Source organism: Beta vulgaris, chromosome 3, assembly GCF_026745355.1.
Source record: "Beta vulgaris subsp. vulgaris cultivar EL10 chromosome 3, EL10.2, whole genome shotgun sequence".
Taxonomy (NCBI): Eukaryota; Viridiplantae; Streptophyta; class Magnoliopsida; order Caryophyllales; family Amaranthaceae; genus Beta; species Beta vulgaris.
In genome coordinates this window covers 5,882,689-5,899,368 of record NC_079204.1, presented here as the reverse complement: position 1 = coordinate 5,899,368, position 16,680 = coordinate 5,882,689, and the positions used below count along the sequence as shown (strand labels likewise).

At 36.6% G+C, this 16,680-nt stretch overlaps 2 protein-coding genes across 2 annotated transcripts; one reads left to right on the top strand and one right to left on the bottom strand.

The window, feature by feature from the left end:
* The first annotated feature begins 280 nt into the window (after positions 1 to 280).
* Positions 281 to 12,119, top strand: LOC104888358 (dnaJ protein ERDJ2A). Its single transcript, XM_010673296.4, has 11 exons — positions 281 to 558; positions 3,210 to 3,434; positions 3,558 to 3,653; positions 3,850 to 3,970; positions 4,064 to 4,170; positions 4,303 to 4,520; positions 5,814 to 5,991; positions 6,078 to 6,197; positions 7,166 to 7,252; positions 10,165 to 10,275; positions 11,145 to 12,119. Exons 2-11 carry the CDS (start codon positions 3,249 to 3,251, stop codon positions 11,976 to 11,978), a joined length of 2,058 nt encoding a protein of 685 aa, XP_010671598.1. The 5' UTR covers positions 281 to 558; positions 3,210 to 3,248; the 3' UTR covers positions 11,979 to 12,119.
* A 274-nt stretch (positions 12,120 to 12,393) lies between these two features.
* Positions 12,394 to 15,819, bottom strand: LOC104888357 (pentatricopeptide repeat-containing protein At4g21190). The gene is made up of 5 exons (XM_010673295.3): positions 15,379 to 15,819; positions 15,189 to 15,287; positions 13,983 to 14,126; positions 13,692 to 13,904; positions 12,394 to 13,030 (listed from the first exon to the last, which is right to left on the bottom strand). Exons 1-5 carry the CDS (start codon positions 15,553 to 15,555, stop codon positions 12,752 to 12,754), a joined length of 912 nt encoding a protein of 303 aa, XP_010671597.2. The 5' UTR covers positions 15,556 to 15,819; the 3' UTR covers positions 12,394 to 12,751.
* Positions 15,820 to 16,680: the final 861 nt, after the last annotated feature.

The following is a 16,680-nucleotide window of genomic DNA, read 5'->3' as shown; positions in this document are numbered from 1 at the left end:
TGTCCCTATCATATGGTCCACCATTACATTATTAATTCAATTTTACTCTCTTTCTCTCCTACTTTAACTCCTTTTTATTTGTTTATTTATCTTAACCCCTTTCTCTCTCCTACTTCACCTACTCCACCTACCCCACACCCAACACCCAACACCCCGAAGGCCCATACAAGTGGATCCTCCTTAGTAGTAGGAACAGTAACAAGAAAGATCTTTAGGAAACGGAGGAAGTAATGTACTTATGTACAAATATAGGATTAAATTGTAGACTTTTCTTAGTTCCTTCTTTCCCAAATTGTCACCACACCACTGTCCACTGACCACCCTTTTAATTGCAAGAAAACGTTTCCTCTATTTTTTCTATTTAATTGCAAATACTCTCTCGCGATTCAGGAGACGATTTTTGGGATTTTCAATACGAAATTAGGGATTTCATTGGATACGAATCTGGCAAATCAAACTTTTCAACGACCTGGAAAACTCAGATCATACTCTACCAAAGCTTCCAGATTTCCGCAAATTTGAGGGAGAATTCAGAATTAATCCAGAAATACACCGCAAGTAAGTGGATTTATAATTGATATTTGTTTCATTATTCAACTCCATCACTTTCAACTTTAAATTGGGAAATTCGACTTAGATTGTCAACTATTCAGATTCTCTCTTTTCTGTTTGTGGAATTCGTGACATTTGATTTGATCTCCTTTTATTTGTTTGAGTATGATTTTTTGAGATTTGAGCAATTTCAACTTATTGATTTTGTAGAATTTGCGATTATGTTATGTAATTATCACTGATTTGTTCTAAGAAATTGGGTGTGCTTTTATTACCTAATTTTCGGAACAAAATAATGCCCTTAAACCCTTAAGCTTGGGCGGCTGACGATGAACCTCCGACGAGCAGTGGGGAACCTCCGGCGAGAGGGGCGACGGGATGAGCGAGAGAGGATATAAGTTTGTATTTATTTTTTCTGGATTTATGGAGTAGAAATCAACTATTTAGATTTCTGCTGTGGGTGGCTTAAGATTAGTGGATTTTTTACTGGTTTATAGAATTATAGAGCTAGTACTATTATGAATTAAGCATTTTCTGCTATTTTTAATTTAGTATGAGCAGATTTTATAAGCTGAATTTTGAACAAAAGTAGCGTTACGAGTTCTGTTTATCCATTTGAGAAGCTGGCAACTGAGATGTTTGATGATGGATCATCAACTTGGAGCTTGAGGGTACAGATCAAAATTCTGCAATGACTGGTTAAATCAAGCAATTTTTGCTTCTTGCCAATTTTAGACAAATTATTATATGCGACATGCTACATCTTAATTGATGACATGGGTTACAAGCATTAACAGGGGTTATTGTTTATGCATATTACATATATATGAAGCTGCTGATAAGCATATTTGGTGTTATGGGGTTAATGTTATCAGTTTATGCATATTAATCTTGTATATTTTTGTATTAACAATTTAACAGCATGGTTAGTGAATTTTTCTGAAAGTAATGGATGATGAAGTTATGTTATTATGTAATAGATTGCTACTCTACTTTTCATATGAATGGTTATGGATGATGATGTTGAAATTTTGAATCAGTTTTAGTATGGCAGTCAGTAACTCTAGATATTTATCAACTGGGTTTCACTATAATTCGTTATTAAAGAGATGTCTAATGGAAAAAAATGTAGGTGTAACTTAAACGGGCCGGGCCGGGTCGGATTGTAATGGGTCTGACCCGACCCAGCCCGTTTGTCAACACCCTTGACCCGGCCCGGCCCATTAACACATTGACCCGACCCGACCCGGACCCGGCCCAATGAACAGGCCTATTTTGTTAGTGAGTTGACTAGATTAGAATTCACATTTCGAAGCTATAAGTTGAAGATCTCTCTTCATTTTAGATGTAGGTCTTCCGTGAATTGTTTGAGTTTACATGATGAACTTAATTACTTGTATTGGTAGCATCTTGGATTTGAAATCTAATTATATTTGGATAATGGATTTATAATTCAGTCTATAGGAATTATTGATTTCTCCAGGATTGAAATCAATGTTGTTGAAATCAAATTTCTAGGGTTAACTGTTGAATAGTTAGCTGCAACAATTGCATGCGGAAAAATAAAATTCAAGTTTGAATAGTTAGCTGGTCATGATATATTCTTGATGTTGAATGTTTCAATTCCGTGATTTTTATTTTGTAATGATTAAATGAATGCTCAGTCATGGATATTGACCACAGAAGTTAGTGATGATGTTGGTAAAAGTTTGATGCGGTGTTCGATTAGGTGGAAGCATTCTCCAGGAAAATGAATTTTAGTATTGATCTCTGGAAGTTGCTTTTAGTGTGCTTAATGCCGGAGTCATTATTGAGGAAAAGGGTAATTTGCTAGTGAGCTAATGAAGGCAATATAGATATTGGAGCTGGGAGCTAAAGATCTCCTGTCACTTTAAACGTATTCATCCATGTCATTTGTTGGCCATAATGAAACGAGGATCATATTAGCTTCAGCTGTTAGAAACAGGGATTTAACCTCCGTTCTTCACATGATCTTGTGTCAATATCTTCTGCTCTTACTTAAGTTTCCATCTCCATGATAACTAGTATCACTATATACTTGAATGGAGTTCTTAGGTAAACTTTTCCTAATTGCATGGCGGCCCTGGTCTTTTGGTCCATAGTACGATGGGGCTCCCGTAATGTTCCTTAGTGATGCTCTATGTATGAGCTAACATGATGAACTCCCCAATCTGTTATGTTTTCATGTCATAGCACATTGATGTGCAAAAGAAACAATTGAAGTAGCAGCCTTCCGTTTTATTTAATCTAACACACTTTCCTTTTTGGTCCATTTCTTTTTAATTTACACATTGTGCTTTTTCTACTCTTGGTAACATGTCCCATCTATTTGTTCCTCTTTTTCAACCCATGTGGTCCACTTTTTATATGACATACTATCATAAGTTATAACATCTCTCTCTCTACTTTTTAGTTTTCTTCTCCATTTTTTCAGTCTTTCTCTCTCGCTCACTTTTGGACTTCTTCCTTGGTTCTCCCCCAAAGTGAAGTGAATAAATTAAAAAGAAAAGAAGGAAGTATCTATATTTATACTCTTTTTCTGTGTCCATTTATTAGTGTCTACTGAGATTTCTTTAAAGTGCTTCAGTTGAACTGCATGATTCTGACAGATTTGGATCTTGCAATCATTTTTTCAGGATAAGGGTTTCATATAAGCTCCTTCATATCAAGAAGAGATGGCAGCTTCAGAAGAGAATAGTTCACTGTTTCCTATCTTTATTTTGACTATGATGGCACTGCCTTTAGTGCCTTATACCATTGTAAAATTATGTAATGCTGCCAAGAAGAAGGCGAAAAGCTTACATTGTCAATGTGCTGTATGCTCCCGATCTGGAAAATATCACAAATCATTGTTCAAAAGGGTTTGTGATCATTGTGTCATCTGCTATACATTCTTATTCATTCTTTTTCGTGATATGTTTATTTTGCTTTGAATTGCATCATTGCCTATCTTTTGTATCCTTAATTTTGTTGATGATGTGCAGATCTCAAACTTCTCCACTTGTAGTAACTTGACGCTTGTGTTGTTGTGGGTCATTATGGCCTTCCTGGTTTATTACATTAAAAATATGAGCGCAGAGGTACGTAGGTTTTGCAATAGAAATCTGTTGATGTTTTCTGCCAATAGAAAGTGGTTTTTGCTTGGTTTTATCTGCTCTATAACTATAATGTCTTTATAACTTTCAACATGTGATTGGTGCTAAACTTTTTATTTTGCTGAAATGCAATGGCAACAAAATTTCCCATTGACTTTATTGTCACTTGTTTGATCTTCAGGTTCAAGTTTTTGAGCCATTCAATATTCTTGGTTTGGAACCTGGAGCTTCTGATTCAGAAATTAAAAAAGCTTATAGGAGACTTTCAATCCAGTACCATCCTGATAAAAATCCAGATCCCGGTAGATGCTGTTTATGTGGATGTCTTTTTACCTTTTTTCATTCATTATATGCCTACTTCTTCCTAATGACGGGGTATGTCTTTGTTTCTGCAGAGGCAAACAAGTACTTTGTTGAGTATATCTCAAAAGCTTACCAAGCTTTGACTGATCCTGTTTCCCGTGAAAATTATGAAAAATATGGTCATCCAGATGGGAGGCAGGTATGAGTTCTGATCCTGTTGAAAAATCTACTGTCTGTGGTAGTCCTTCTCTTCCTCGTTTTTGCTTGTGCATGTCTTTCGCAGCGAGAGATTTAGTGAACACCTTACGACAGTAGTCTTGGATGTCTGCAGGGATTTCAAATGGGAATAGCTCTCCCCCAGTTTCTACTAAATATTGAAGGTGCCTCTGGCGGGATAATGTTGCTTTGGATTGTTGGAGTCTGTATCCTGTTGCCATTGGTCATAGCTGTTATCTACCTCTCAAGGTCGTCCAAGTACACAGGGAACTATGTCATGCATCAGACACTTTTGGCTTATTATCACTTGATGAAACCATCCCTGGCCCCAAGGTACTTTTCATGCCCAAGGCTTTTATTGTCATCCAAGTGCTTGTTGTGTAGCACTCAGCAGGAGTTGGAAATTTAGATATTTGAGCTTGTACCACCTGTGCTTCTGAGTATTACATGATATATTGATGTGAAGGTCTGGCTTTAATGTGGTATCACCCAGCTGAATATCTTTAACATTTACTTCTATGACCAATTAGCGCTTTACATTCACATGAGTTTGGCTTATGCCTATATAGTTTTGTTGAATTCGAAGAAATTCGATGCTCTTACTGATGTATACACACTCTCACGTTGTGTTAGTTGCTACTGAATTTTTTTAACTGATGTATAGAGTATAGACGCGCACTCTCACACCTCTAGTTGCTACTGAAAATTTTCTAAAAAGCAAACTCTCTGCTTGCGCTTGTAAAGTTTGCTCATTGTACCTTTTAAGGATGTTTTAAGTGTCCCTTGCTTTCACATGCAACCAAATAATTTGTGTGTACAATTGATGCCTTAACATGTAAGAGTATCAGCAAAAGAAGTTGAATGTAACTCATATGTACATTTCTAGAGCCATTAATATGACAGGTAAAGGTCGTCCTTTTTTATTGCTTTTGACTATTTTCCTGAATCCTGAAATAGACAGATTTAATTAATGTAGGCCAATTTTTTGGGATGGAGAGAGTGGTAATATACTCATCTGCTAGAAAGTAAGAGAACATCAATGAGAATATGGTATTAGCAATAGTAGCACTAGTGTTAGTAAACTAGTGAGAAGAAGTTTGGAAATCATATGTAGTATGGAGGGGAGAAGGGAAGGGCGGGAAGTTACAAAATTAGGAAAAGTACATAAACTAAAGATATGTGAACTTGGCTACTTACAGATGGGAGGGGGAACAAAGGGGAAGTGAGAGGAGATAATGCAATCATTCGACCTCTCTATCTTGACCAAGGATGCAAGTGATCCTTCATAGAAGGGAATGATGGTGGAGGGTATGTGGGAGGAGGAGAAACCTCCCTATGCACTGTCGATTCTGAGTCAGGATCATGTCTCTGAGTAAACTTTAAGTGGGTGAAACGATTGTCCGATCACTTTTTTGTCAGTCTTCTTAGGTCTGCCTCTTCTTTGGTTGCGGTTCCTTAGAGCTATTTTTCATCTACTGATTGGATGTCATCAGTCATGCCCGAATTATCTGCTTCTGCCTCCAATTTTGTCTTCACTAGAAGTCACACCATCTGACTCTTGTCTCTAATGGTATACTTCTGAACTTTATGTCATGTTTGATTTGATTATGTTGTGTTATATTCCAGCAAAGTTTTGGATGTATTTATTAAGGCGGCTGAATACATGGAAATTCCAGTTAGAAGGGTTGATGATGAACCACTTCATAAACTGTTGCTGTTAGTCAGGAGTGAATTAAATCTGGACAGCAAAAACATCAAACAAGAGCAAGCTAAATTTTTGAAGCAGCATCCCCCACTAGTAAAGGTGGGAAGCTATTTTACAGATTACTGGGTGTAAAATTAAAGAATTCTAAATTTGACTACTTATGTGTCCAATTTCTGTTTTACTAGACACAATTGTTAATTCAAGCCCATCTAACTCGGGAAACAATGGACCTACCTCCAACGCTAAATGGTGATCTAAAACGTGTCCTGGAACTTGCACCCCGCCTACTTGAGGAGTTGATGAAGGTAACTTTATATGTTCTAAACAATTGAATTTTACAACTGCATGCCAGAAATTGTTGTTTTTGACCACTGTCACCTAATTATTAGTGTATTAAACTATTAATAGTCTACATACTTCTGAACCATGTATGATTTTGATTACTGCTGCTTGTACAAATTTGCATATTGTTGTCTATTAACTTTAGAAGGATATCAATTAATACTGGTCATAACCTTTCAAATTTGGAATAGGATAGGAGGACCACCTGCATTTGTCTCGTTTTTCCTTCTTTGAATATTTTATTTTAAGTCGCCAACGCGCCATATTGTAAGAGCTTTTCTAGTTCTGCAACAAACATTTGTGTCGTGAAACTTGAAGTTGCTCTTATGGAGTTCTGTTGGTAGTTTGTTTTTTAAATGACGATGTTATGGTTGCTTCTTTTGGTGGGATATTTTGATGCATGAAATATTTCACTTCATGGTTGAAGGACATAGGTAATTCTCATTGAAGATAAGAAGTAAGAGGATTTTTGAATGGTCTCATTCAGCTTCGGTTTGGAATTCTTGTTAAGTTAATGACGTAAATATATCTGATTTCAAATGACAGTATTCTACCATCTTGATACTGTCTCTTTTAACTTTTTGGGGGTACATTGGTAATTGAGTCCGCATTCCAATAAACACTTATTGGTTTAGAGAAGTTATTTCAGCTTCTTATTTAGTCAATCCCAATTTTGGATTAATTTAAAATAACTTCTACTCTGGGCGCCCCTTCCAAAAAAAGATCTTATAAAGCTACTTTACAGATTTAACTATGGAAATCATCTATTGTTGGCTTAGGTTTCAAATTTGTGATGTTTTATCTTACAATCTTATTTGCTTTTCTCATGATTGATACATCTGTTTGCTTAAGGCTTTCTTTGTGGGTGTAATTTGACACTTATCTCTAGATGTTGTCAGTTGTGTCCTTAACATTTCACATTCTCATGCAGATGGCTCTGATACCACGCACGGCTCAGGGTCATGGGTGGCTTAGGCCTGCAATTGGGGTTGTGGAGCTTTCGCAGTGTGTCATTCAGGTGCTGTCCTTTAACCTTTCATATGTGTCAATTTCATGCTATACTAGTTTATCCACACCTAATTTATCGTAGTTTAAATTTTGTGCTACTGGTAGTTTTTGTGAAGGAAGTTTTACGTCCCCGAAGTGAACAACTGGATCCAGGTTACTTCTACATAGTATTAGACTTAGAAGTTCAGCTTCTGTCATGACCAAGTTTGTTTCTTGTTTGCCTCCTTTTTATAAGCTAGGCCTTTGTTGACTTGTGTTTTAGTGATGGTCTGCATAATTAACTAAGATCTAGAATACTCAGATTGACATCCAGCTTCAATGATATATACATTGACATTCCCCTAGTAAGCCATTCTCTTTATCCCTTGTTTTGTTCCTTTTTTAAAGCCAGAGGGGTAAACTCTTAAAATTCCCTTGTTAGCCCAGCATCCATAGATACTCAAGATGTGGTCACAATTTCTGAAGCATGCTCTTGGTAGTGGAAGGCACACCTTCCTACTTGAAAGGCAGAGGAAAACAAATCAAGATCGACTGGGCCTGGCAGCTTTAGCTTGGCGAATCGCCTGCTTCTGCAGATCGGATTTTCAGCATCAAATAAGTCAGAGCTGGGCCTTTCGGCTCGCCCCCTCTTCGTTCTCTATCGAGATTCCAAAAAGTTCGCGTTTTCCCGGGATTTTAGGCTGGTTTAGGTTCAATCCAAGATCAGGAAAGCAACGAAGCCCAATGCCAAGCAAAGCGTATTCCGATTCCGGCTTTCTTTTTTTCATTTTTGTTTTAAAAAGAGAGGCCCGAGGCACTTTCTCTTTTCATTTCGTCGTTGCGGTTAAGTTCAAAAATCCCTTTTCATTTTCTTTTTTTTCCAAGAAAAGTGTGAATGTGAATACGAGTAGTCCTCGTACAAAAAATGGAATATTCCATCACATTCATTATTTTTTTGATAGAACTTTTACTTGAAACTTTACTAAAATCACAAACAAAATTATTATTTCTTATTTTTATTTATTGACATAAGAAAAAAATTAAGAAAGAAAAAGGGAGTCTTCATTCTTTATTACAAAAGTTTCTAGTAAATAAGTGTAGGTTCATATTTCATATTTTTCTCAGAGTTATTTAGGAAGCCATGTGGCTGATGCAGTGGAAAGGAGACCAATCTGTTCTTTCCTCCTTCCAATTTTCACGTCAGGTCCATACACTTCCTCCTCCCTCTCTCCTTCCCCTTAACTCATCTTCTCTGTTTCAATGTTCTTGGATATGCCCTGGAGCTTTGATATCAGAATTGATGGAAGACAAAGATTAGCAAAGCAGCACCAGATATTGGAAAGGAGCTAAGATTGGAAAATTTAGCCGTCGGCGTGGAAGCAGGTAGGGTCATCAGGGTTCGGCAGTCGAATTTTAGCTAAGAACATTTTTTGTCATTGTATCTTTTGAAGTTTGGGTTAGGTGACTTAGGTCGAATCATTGATATAATATTCAGGTATATGCAAAGAATGGTGACAATGAGGTAGATGGCTGGTGAGTAAAGTTTTTGGGTTCCAGAGTGTGATGGCATGGTGGCTATGATGGTGGGTAGATGTTATTTTAATGAATTAATCAAGAGCGAAAAAATGCATAATAGTAACTTTTGTCTATTGCAATTTTTTTAAAACCTACTACCTCTGATTTTTTTGGCACTATTCATATTCTATCTGTCACAAAGATGTGAACACTTGTTGGGACACGTAGTGTAATTCGGTAAGTTGTAATATACTCCCTCCGTCCCATTTTATAGTGCCTGTATCCCATTTTGGGTGTCCCAAAATGTTGTTTCCATTTCTCTTATTTTCATTTTTGAACATCACTTTTTACTCTCTCTCTCTCCACCTTTTCACATGGGTTTTTGACACCCTCATTTAATGTTCCTTAACTCTCACTGGTTGGGTTTAACAAAAATCATTTTTACTCTCTCTCTCCTCTTTTCACATGCCTACCCATTTAATATTCTCATTCTTTTTCATTTTTTTATGACAATAATTCCAAAAAGAACAACAACTCCCCATGCAAGTATATAATAATCATTGTTTTCTCAATTTTCGTGTCCAAAGTAGAAGGGGAACTATAAAATGAGACAGACGGAGTAGTTATCAAATGTTAATTTATTAAAAAGTTGATGTGATAGGAGTTGGTGGGTTATTTTTTTGTTTAAAGGGGGTGAAAGGTCTATATTTTTTTAATTGATAAAGATATAGTGGGGGCCGATTGAGTCAGAGAAAACTAACATAACAATAGTGGAATCATGCTAAAACTAGAAGTGTTCAAACTAATTTAGGACAAATAAAAAAGGAAAGTGTGGATACCACAGATACCGGGAACGTGGCTTGGTACGTGGGTCGTGGTACTTGGTCTAGGAGTCCATCTGGTTTACTTTAGAGGTTGTGTTCGGCGTACCCGTTCCCATACCACGTTCCATCATTGGTTTCGCACCGTTGGTTGATACTATTTTGGGATGGAGATAGTACTAACCTTGAGTCTTAACCCGTTTTTTTTTACTAATATGTTGAATTAATCTCAATGTTAAATCATCAACTTTTCATAATATCTACTGATAAATAATTAAAATTATAGATGGTCAAAGTCGTGCCTTGGCAATTGCGTAAGTCAAAATGTTGCCAATAAAAAGAATGCAGGTTGTGTAGTTGAAGATTTGTTGTCACTTGTTTTTCAGCCAATTTTTGAATCTTAAGCGTCGTAGTTGATTTGGCTTCGTTTAGAGCCTAAATCCTCCTTCTGCACCATGTTCTGTCACCTATTAAATGTTTGATGTATTTCTGTAGCTTCCAGCTTGTTATGTGTTGTTCCCTTGTAACTTCCTGTTCTATCTCCCGTTTTCCTTCATGGTGTTAAAAGTATGCTGGATTTACTTTATCCATGGTCAACTTTGTGCAGGCTGTTCCCCTCAGTGCTAAGAAAGCTGGAGGAGGGTCAGCGGAAGGCATTGCACCATTCTTACAACTGCCACATTTTAGCGAGGCTGTTACCAAAAAGATTGCACGCAAGGTTTGTGCATAAAGTTCAGATCTTTATCATGCATGTCTTTGTCATCGTTTTATTGCAGCTACGACAACTTCCAAGGTTTACTAGCTATGTTACTCCCGACTCGGGTACTTGAGCTGGACATGGGTACATGCTCAAGTGTCCAGCTTGGTTTTTTTTTAATAAAAAATCTCCATGATTTTGGCCCAAAAGGTTGTGTTGATGTGTTCATACCCATGTGGAGTGTCAAGTTCCCGACAAGTGTGCTTGAAATAAATTGAAGAGTCCGAGTAACCTAGCCTGTTGATGTATGATAGATCTAGTGTGAGCACTGGCTGCATGGAGACTAGTTGGACACAAGTTATAACCTGACTCCAGTGTAGAGAATCCACATAACTGTGTTAAAGATTGATTTATATTTACTGATCAAGACGTATATCTACTGATTAATGATTTTTGCTTATTAAAACTGATTTTTACTGATTACAACTGATATTTGCTAAATCTCTAATGTCTTCTCCTATGCAGCATTTTTGATTCTATAAAATTGGTTTTTTGCTGATTAAAATTTCAATTACTGAATATTATTTTTCGAAATTGAAGTGCACAGGGCATTAGTAGCAGGAGTTGGTTGTCGGAAAAAAAGCAGGAGTTGTAGAATATTTGTCTTTTGTTATGTGGATGGGAGTATTGGGAGTCCAGATCACAGTAATCATTAGATTCCCAACAAAGCCTTGTGTTTGTATTAAAAATATACTGAGCTAATGCGGGAAATACATACATAAATGGCTAATCCATCTTGTCTTCGTTTTCTGTAAGCTTATTGGAGTTGCTGCTGCTGTCGTATCATGTATGTAGACCTGATCCATGTTTTTACTTGATCATAACTACAGAAAGTCCGGACCTTTGAGGAACTCCGAGAAATGACTCTACAAGAGCGTGCAGAGCTGCTTTCGCAAGCAGCTGGATTTTCTGCTGCTGAAATAGAGGATGTGGAGAGGGTACTTGAAATGATGCCTTCCCTATCCATGGAGATCAAATGTGAAACAGAAGGCGAAGAGGGTGTACAGGAGGGTGACATTGTGACAGTTCAGGCTTGGGTTAAACTTCAACGCCCTAATGGCTTGATTGGTGCGCTTCCCCATGCACCTTACTACCCAAATCACAAAGATGAAAACTTTTGGTTTCTCCTTGCTGACCAGAACTCTAATAATGTTTGGTTCTCCCAAAAGATCAACTTCATGGATGAAGCTACAGCTCTAACAACTGCTTCCAAGGCAATTGAGGAAATGATGGAAGTTTCAGGGGCCAGTGCAAAAGAAACCAGTATAGCAGTTAAGGAAGCTGTTGAGAAAGTGAAGGGAGGGTCCCGGCTGGTGATGGGGAAATTTCAGGCCTCGGCAGAGGGGAACTACAGTTTAACATGTTACTGCTTGTGTGACACTTGGATTGGATGCGACACCAAGTCAAGCTTAAAGGTGAAGGTTCTGAAAAGAACGAGGGCTGGCACTAGGGGTGGTGCCATTGTAGAAGAGGGGCCTTTATTGGAGGATGGTGTTGAGGAAGAAGAAGAAATTGAAGAAGAAGAATATGATGATTATGAGAGTGAGTACAGTGAGGACGAGCAAGATGAGCAGGATAAAAAGAAGGGAACCACCGCAAATGGTGATCGTCGTAAGAAGAGTAAACAGTCAAGCTCTGAAGGCTCGGATTCTGAGGATGAGTAGAAACACGATTTTCATACTTGTTAACTAGAATAATACTCTCAAGTAGAGGCTTTCCTTCTAGTGCAATGTGAAAACAAACTAAATACAATTTTGATACAGACCATTTATAGTTTTAAATTTTTATGGACTGCATGTCATATTTGCCAGGTCTTCCAAAATCTTTATATGCGTATTTCTTTGGGGAAACCGTGAGATCTGTGTTAATATGGAGTATCTTGAACATAGAAATTAGGTTTTGATTTCGATCATGACCTACTCTTTTTTCTTGGCTAATTCTGGAGTATATGTTGAAATAGATTTACATTAGAAATTATCAATTTAATTACTCACCAATTTTATTAATGGTCAAAACGAGCTCAATGATTGACGATTCAGATATTTTAATAAAAGGTAAATAAACATGACACTGCAATGATAAAGTCAAGCATGATATAATGCCCATGTTATTTATGGTGGAGTTCCGTGAAATGCAATTCCTTTATCAAGTATAGTCTGTATAGAAGGGATTTTCTAGAAAAGTTACACAACCAAAAGAAGCAATTGGTGTAAAACTGCAATCATTTTTACGATTGTAGTTTTTTGGCACTATGAAGTATGAAACGACAGAAAAAAAGTCATGGGGAAGCAAAACCACATTGCATAATATACCATGTTGAGGGGTTTTGTTCTATATGTGCATCAGTCAGCCACAATATCTTCCATTAAGTAACCTCTCACGCTTAACCCAATACAGTCGTCCTCTCATCATTGAGTAATTTGTTGTTCACAATGTGTCAATGTTCCTCGTCACAAGCATCTATGCCAGTGCCATCTGATTCTCCTTTTTCATCAAACTCTTCAATGATATTTTCATCAGGAAGTTCATCGGGCTGCTTAGTTTGGACTTTGACGCGCTTTCCCTTGATGTACCGAAATTCCCACTTGGGTGGTGGATATTTTTGGTTTAACTTTTCATACTTGTCCATCATCCCAAGCTTTCTTAAAACATCTCCAACCTTCGAAACAATTGAAGTGGTTGGCCGAATACCCAACTCTTCCATGTCGGCAAAAACCTACAAAGAACAACAATCATACGAAGGATGCAAGGGATTTAGACAAAACTGGAACCAAGGACATGTGCACTTCAAACAAGAGTGTGTATCAAGTTCATTTCCTGTAAATTGAATATCTAAACATAGTGAAAGAAGAAACATAGTTTCACCATTTCTCTGGACACAAGTAACTGGCAAGCCTATTATACACTGACTTCATACATCAGCCACTCAACAAAAATTAGACATGCAATAGAATTGTAATCCTGAATGACGTAAGAAACCAAAAGATAATTGGAAGCTAAGCAAATCCCAGATACTTTAATAGATAACCTCAGTTCGTTAGTTAAATGAGCAAGTCATAGCTACAACCATGTTTGGTCTAGATAGTTTGTGTTTAGATGGTCTACCTTTTTTCTAAGAGTACATTCAATACCATATACACAACCCAAAAAATATCATGATAGCAAATTCCTGTTACCTTTGTAAGATATCATGCTGAACAAGCAATAAAATTATTAATATAGAGAAAAACGTCATTTAAGAGTTTGATGAAAAAGGAGAGTCAGATGGAAACAAGAGCAAATTCCACCTTGTTTGCTGAAGAACATTAGGCATCTTAACGCAAAAGTGCAATCAAATAATGGAAATGATAGTTCATAGAAGGTAGGATAGGACGCACATCAAACATCTTTTCATGCATCTCTCTGCTGTAGTAAATACTAATCATCTTGTCAAAGAACATGCGAGGTGTGGCTTCCAGATTCTCCGAAAATAATTTCGTCCAGAGCTCTTCAGCCTCCTCAAGTCTATCCTCCGCTGCTAACGCATTCATTAATGTATAATAACTTCCCATTGTCCTTCCTTGACCTTTGCTTAACATCCATTTTGTCACCTGCACCCAAAAGTTATTTAACTTGCTAAAAAAATCCTCATTCATATATTGAAATAATTTTTCAGCACTTCTTACTACCTGAATCACTCTCTTCCATTCCTTTTCAATTTCTAAGACCTTCAATGCTTTCTTTACTGTGATTAGAGGAAATTCTAAATCCCATGCAATGAATGCGTCAAGAGCCCCGTATACTTCTTCTTTAACATTTGACAATCCCTTTATCTGCAATGTTCAGCATTTGAATTATTACTTCAAAGCAGCAAAAGGAAGGAAATTTAGCAAACAGCGGGAAGGTGCAGTGCAGCTAAAGAGCCTTTCCTATGTCTTCCAGAAGAGCAAGATAAGATCATTAGTAGTGTATCTAACAGTACTCGCACAATTCCTCACGAAAACTTGGCTTTCATATATCAGAAATACCTCTTTTTTTTTTTAATAAAGTTTTCATTACCATCCATTACAATTGTAGAGGCATGACTGATTGGTAATCATTATCCATGAAGAAAAGCAGATGTTTGGGGATGATGTTCCATTAATAAGGGCACTAGCATAACACTTTCTTTACAAAATTACATATAAACTCATCACCTTAGCCAGTATTTATATTACCTGTTAGGCTGTTACCAAACGGCAGTTAAGCTCTTTCATGAGAAACAAAACCATCAAACAAAAGCTCAAAGAGTCTCTAAAACATTCGAAGTTCACAAGGATCGAGCTTCAGATACAAGTATAACCTCACCCCAAAATTCCATAAAGGGTATTTCAGTTACACCCCACATAGAAAATGCATCAACATTTGTGCAGTGCGCACTTCACATATACGTATAATATCAAGCACAGCCGCGCAGCTGCACAGGAAAGACATTATCTGCTTAAAAGTTGGATCAAACCCCCAAACACTCTTCCTCTGTTCCATCTAATTACTTACCATCCTTCCTCAATCACATACATATAAACACACTTTCTAACTCCTCATTGCTTCCATCCTTTACATAAGGTTGATTACAAAATACTACGACACCGTAAAAATTGATACTATCCCAGCACAAGGAACTGAGACTGTCATCTATTCTTAAGAAAATGAATTTCACCAAATTATCTCCTCAACATTAGCCATAATATAGCTCAGAGAATGCTAAAGTTAAAACTGAAATATGAATCAACAATAGCTTCTTCCTACAACATGGGAAATTCCCAAAAAAAAAAAAACAAATTTGGTTGCTTCCAGGTACACAAAAGCCATAACAAATCAAATAGAAGTATTTAAGAAAAGAAAGGTAACCTTACACAATCAACAAGCTTTCTGGATTTGGATATTGTCCCAATTCTCTTGTGTGTCTTCCATACTCTAGGATATCTGGGTCTTGGACCTTTCAACCCACAAACCTGCCAAATAATGAAAATCCAACAAGAAATCATTACAAATTTCCTCAAAAAATATAATAAAAAATAGCTTTGATAGAAATTTAAAACTCACAATTACATATCTTGAGCTGCAATTGCTGGAAATATGAACAGATTCCAATATAGGGTTTTTTGTTTGTGGTGGGTACCTCAAGCCAAGCATATTTGAACATAAATTATTGTTGGAAATTCTGAAATTTGGTGGTCTTAAAACACAAGTCTTGCTAAAAGGTATGAGTTTCAGAGACATTTGTACTAAAAGCTCACTATTTTATCAACCAATTTTTACAACCATTAGAGGGAATTCACAGAAAAAAAATCCAACTTTGCAGAGAGGAAGATAAGGGTTTAAGCTATAGATATAGTTTAAACATCAAGTGACATAGGTTACAGGTACAGTTACGGTGTTACGTGGTGGTGGAGGAGATAGCAGATAGAGGAAGAAAGTTACTGGTTACGGTTTTGGCAGTTGAGGAAGAGATAAAACTATAAAACCCATGGAGATGTTGGAAAATGAACTTCTATTCATCTTTATGAGATTACTTAAAATTACCTCAACTATCATGTAAAATTGTAAATGTACTATTATATTTTTAACTGTTTTTACAACTCTCTCTATTCCCACCTAAAATTACTGACCATCAATCGCTACCTCTAATCTGTGGACGACATAATTTTTTTTCCAATAAAGTAGATTTTATTTTTAACGAATTCCATGAAGCTAACATATAACCTACATGTTGATCTTATGGGGCACAACTTGTGGCCTGAACATTGTGTCGACTAGCCTGGACGTTGCATCCATGGACGCAACGTCCAGTCTAGATGTTCCGTCCTTAGATGAAATGTCCAGGCCAAAAGTTGTGCTCTATGAACACAACGTCCAGGCCAAAAGTTTGTCCCATAAAATTTATTAAAAAAAATTTCTCGTTGGAATTTTGTGTTAGTCAGTGGTGCTCGTCGGTGGTGATAGTGAAAATGAGATGGAATATAATTTAAAGGAGGAGTTAAGTTAGAGTAAAAATAAAAATATGATGTTACTTTTTGAGAGGGAAATTTACACCATCATTGCACCCAAAAATTGTACACTATCACATTTTTGTATGACGGTACTATCACTTGCTCACAACATCATTTATTAGGCATCTTTTGTAGAATATGCAATAATACAGAATATCCTATGAAAAAATCCTCCAACAAAATATCATGATTAAAGTACAATTTTGCACATTTAGATACTGTATTTTTGTTCCTTGTTCTTTAAATTTACTCACTTTGTATTATTTGTGAGTTATATAAACCAACAATAAATTTTATTGACATCTTTTTTGTTTTATGTCGAATTATATTTAATATATAAATTTTTTATAATTTT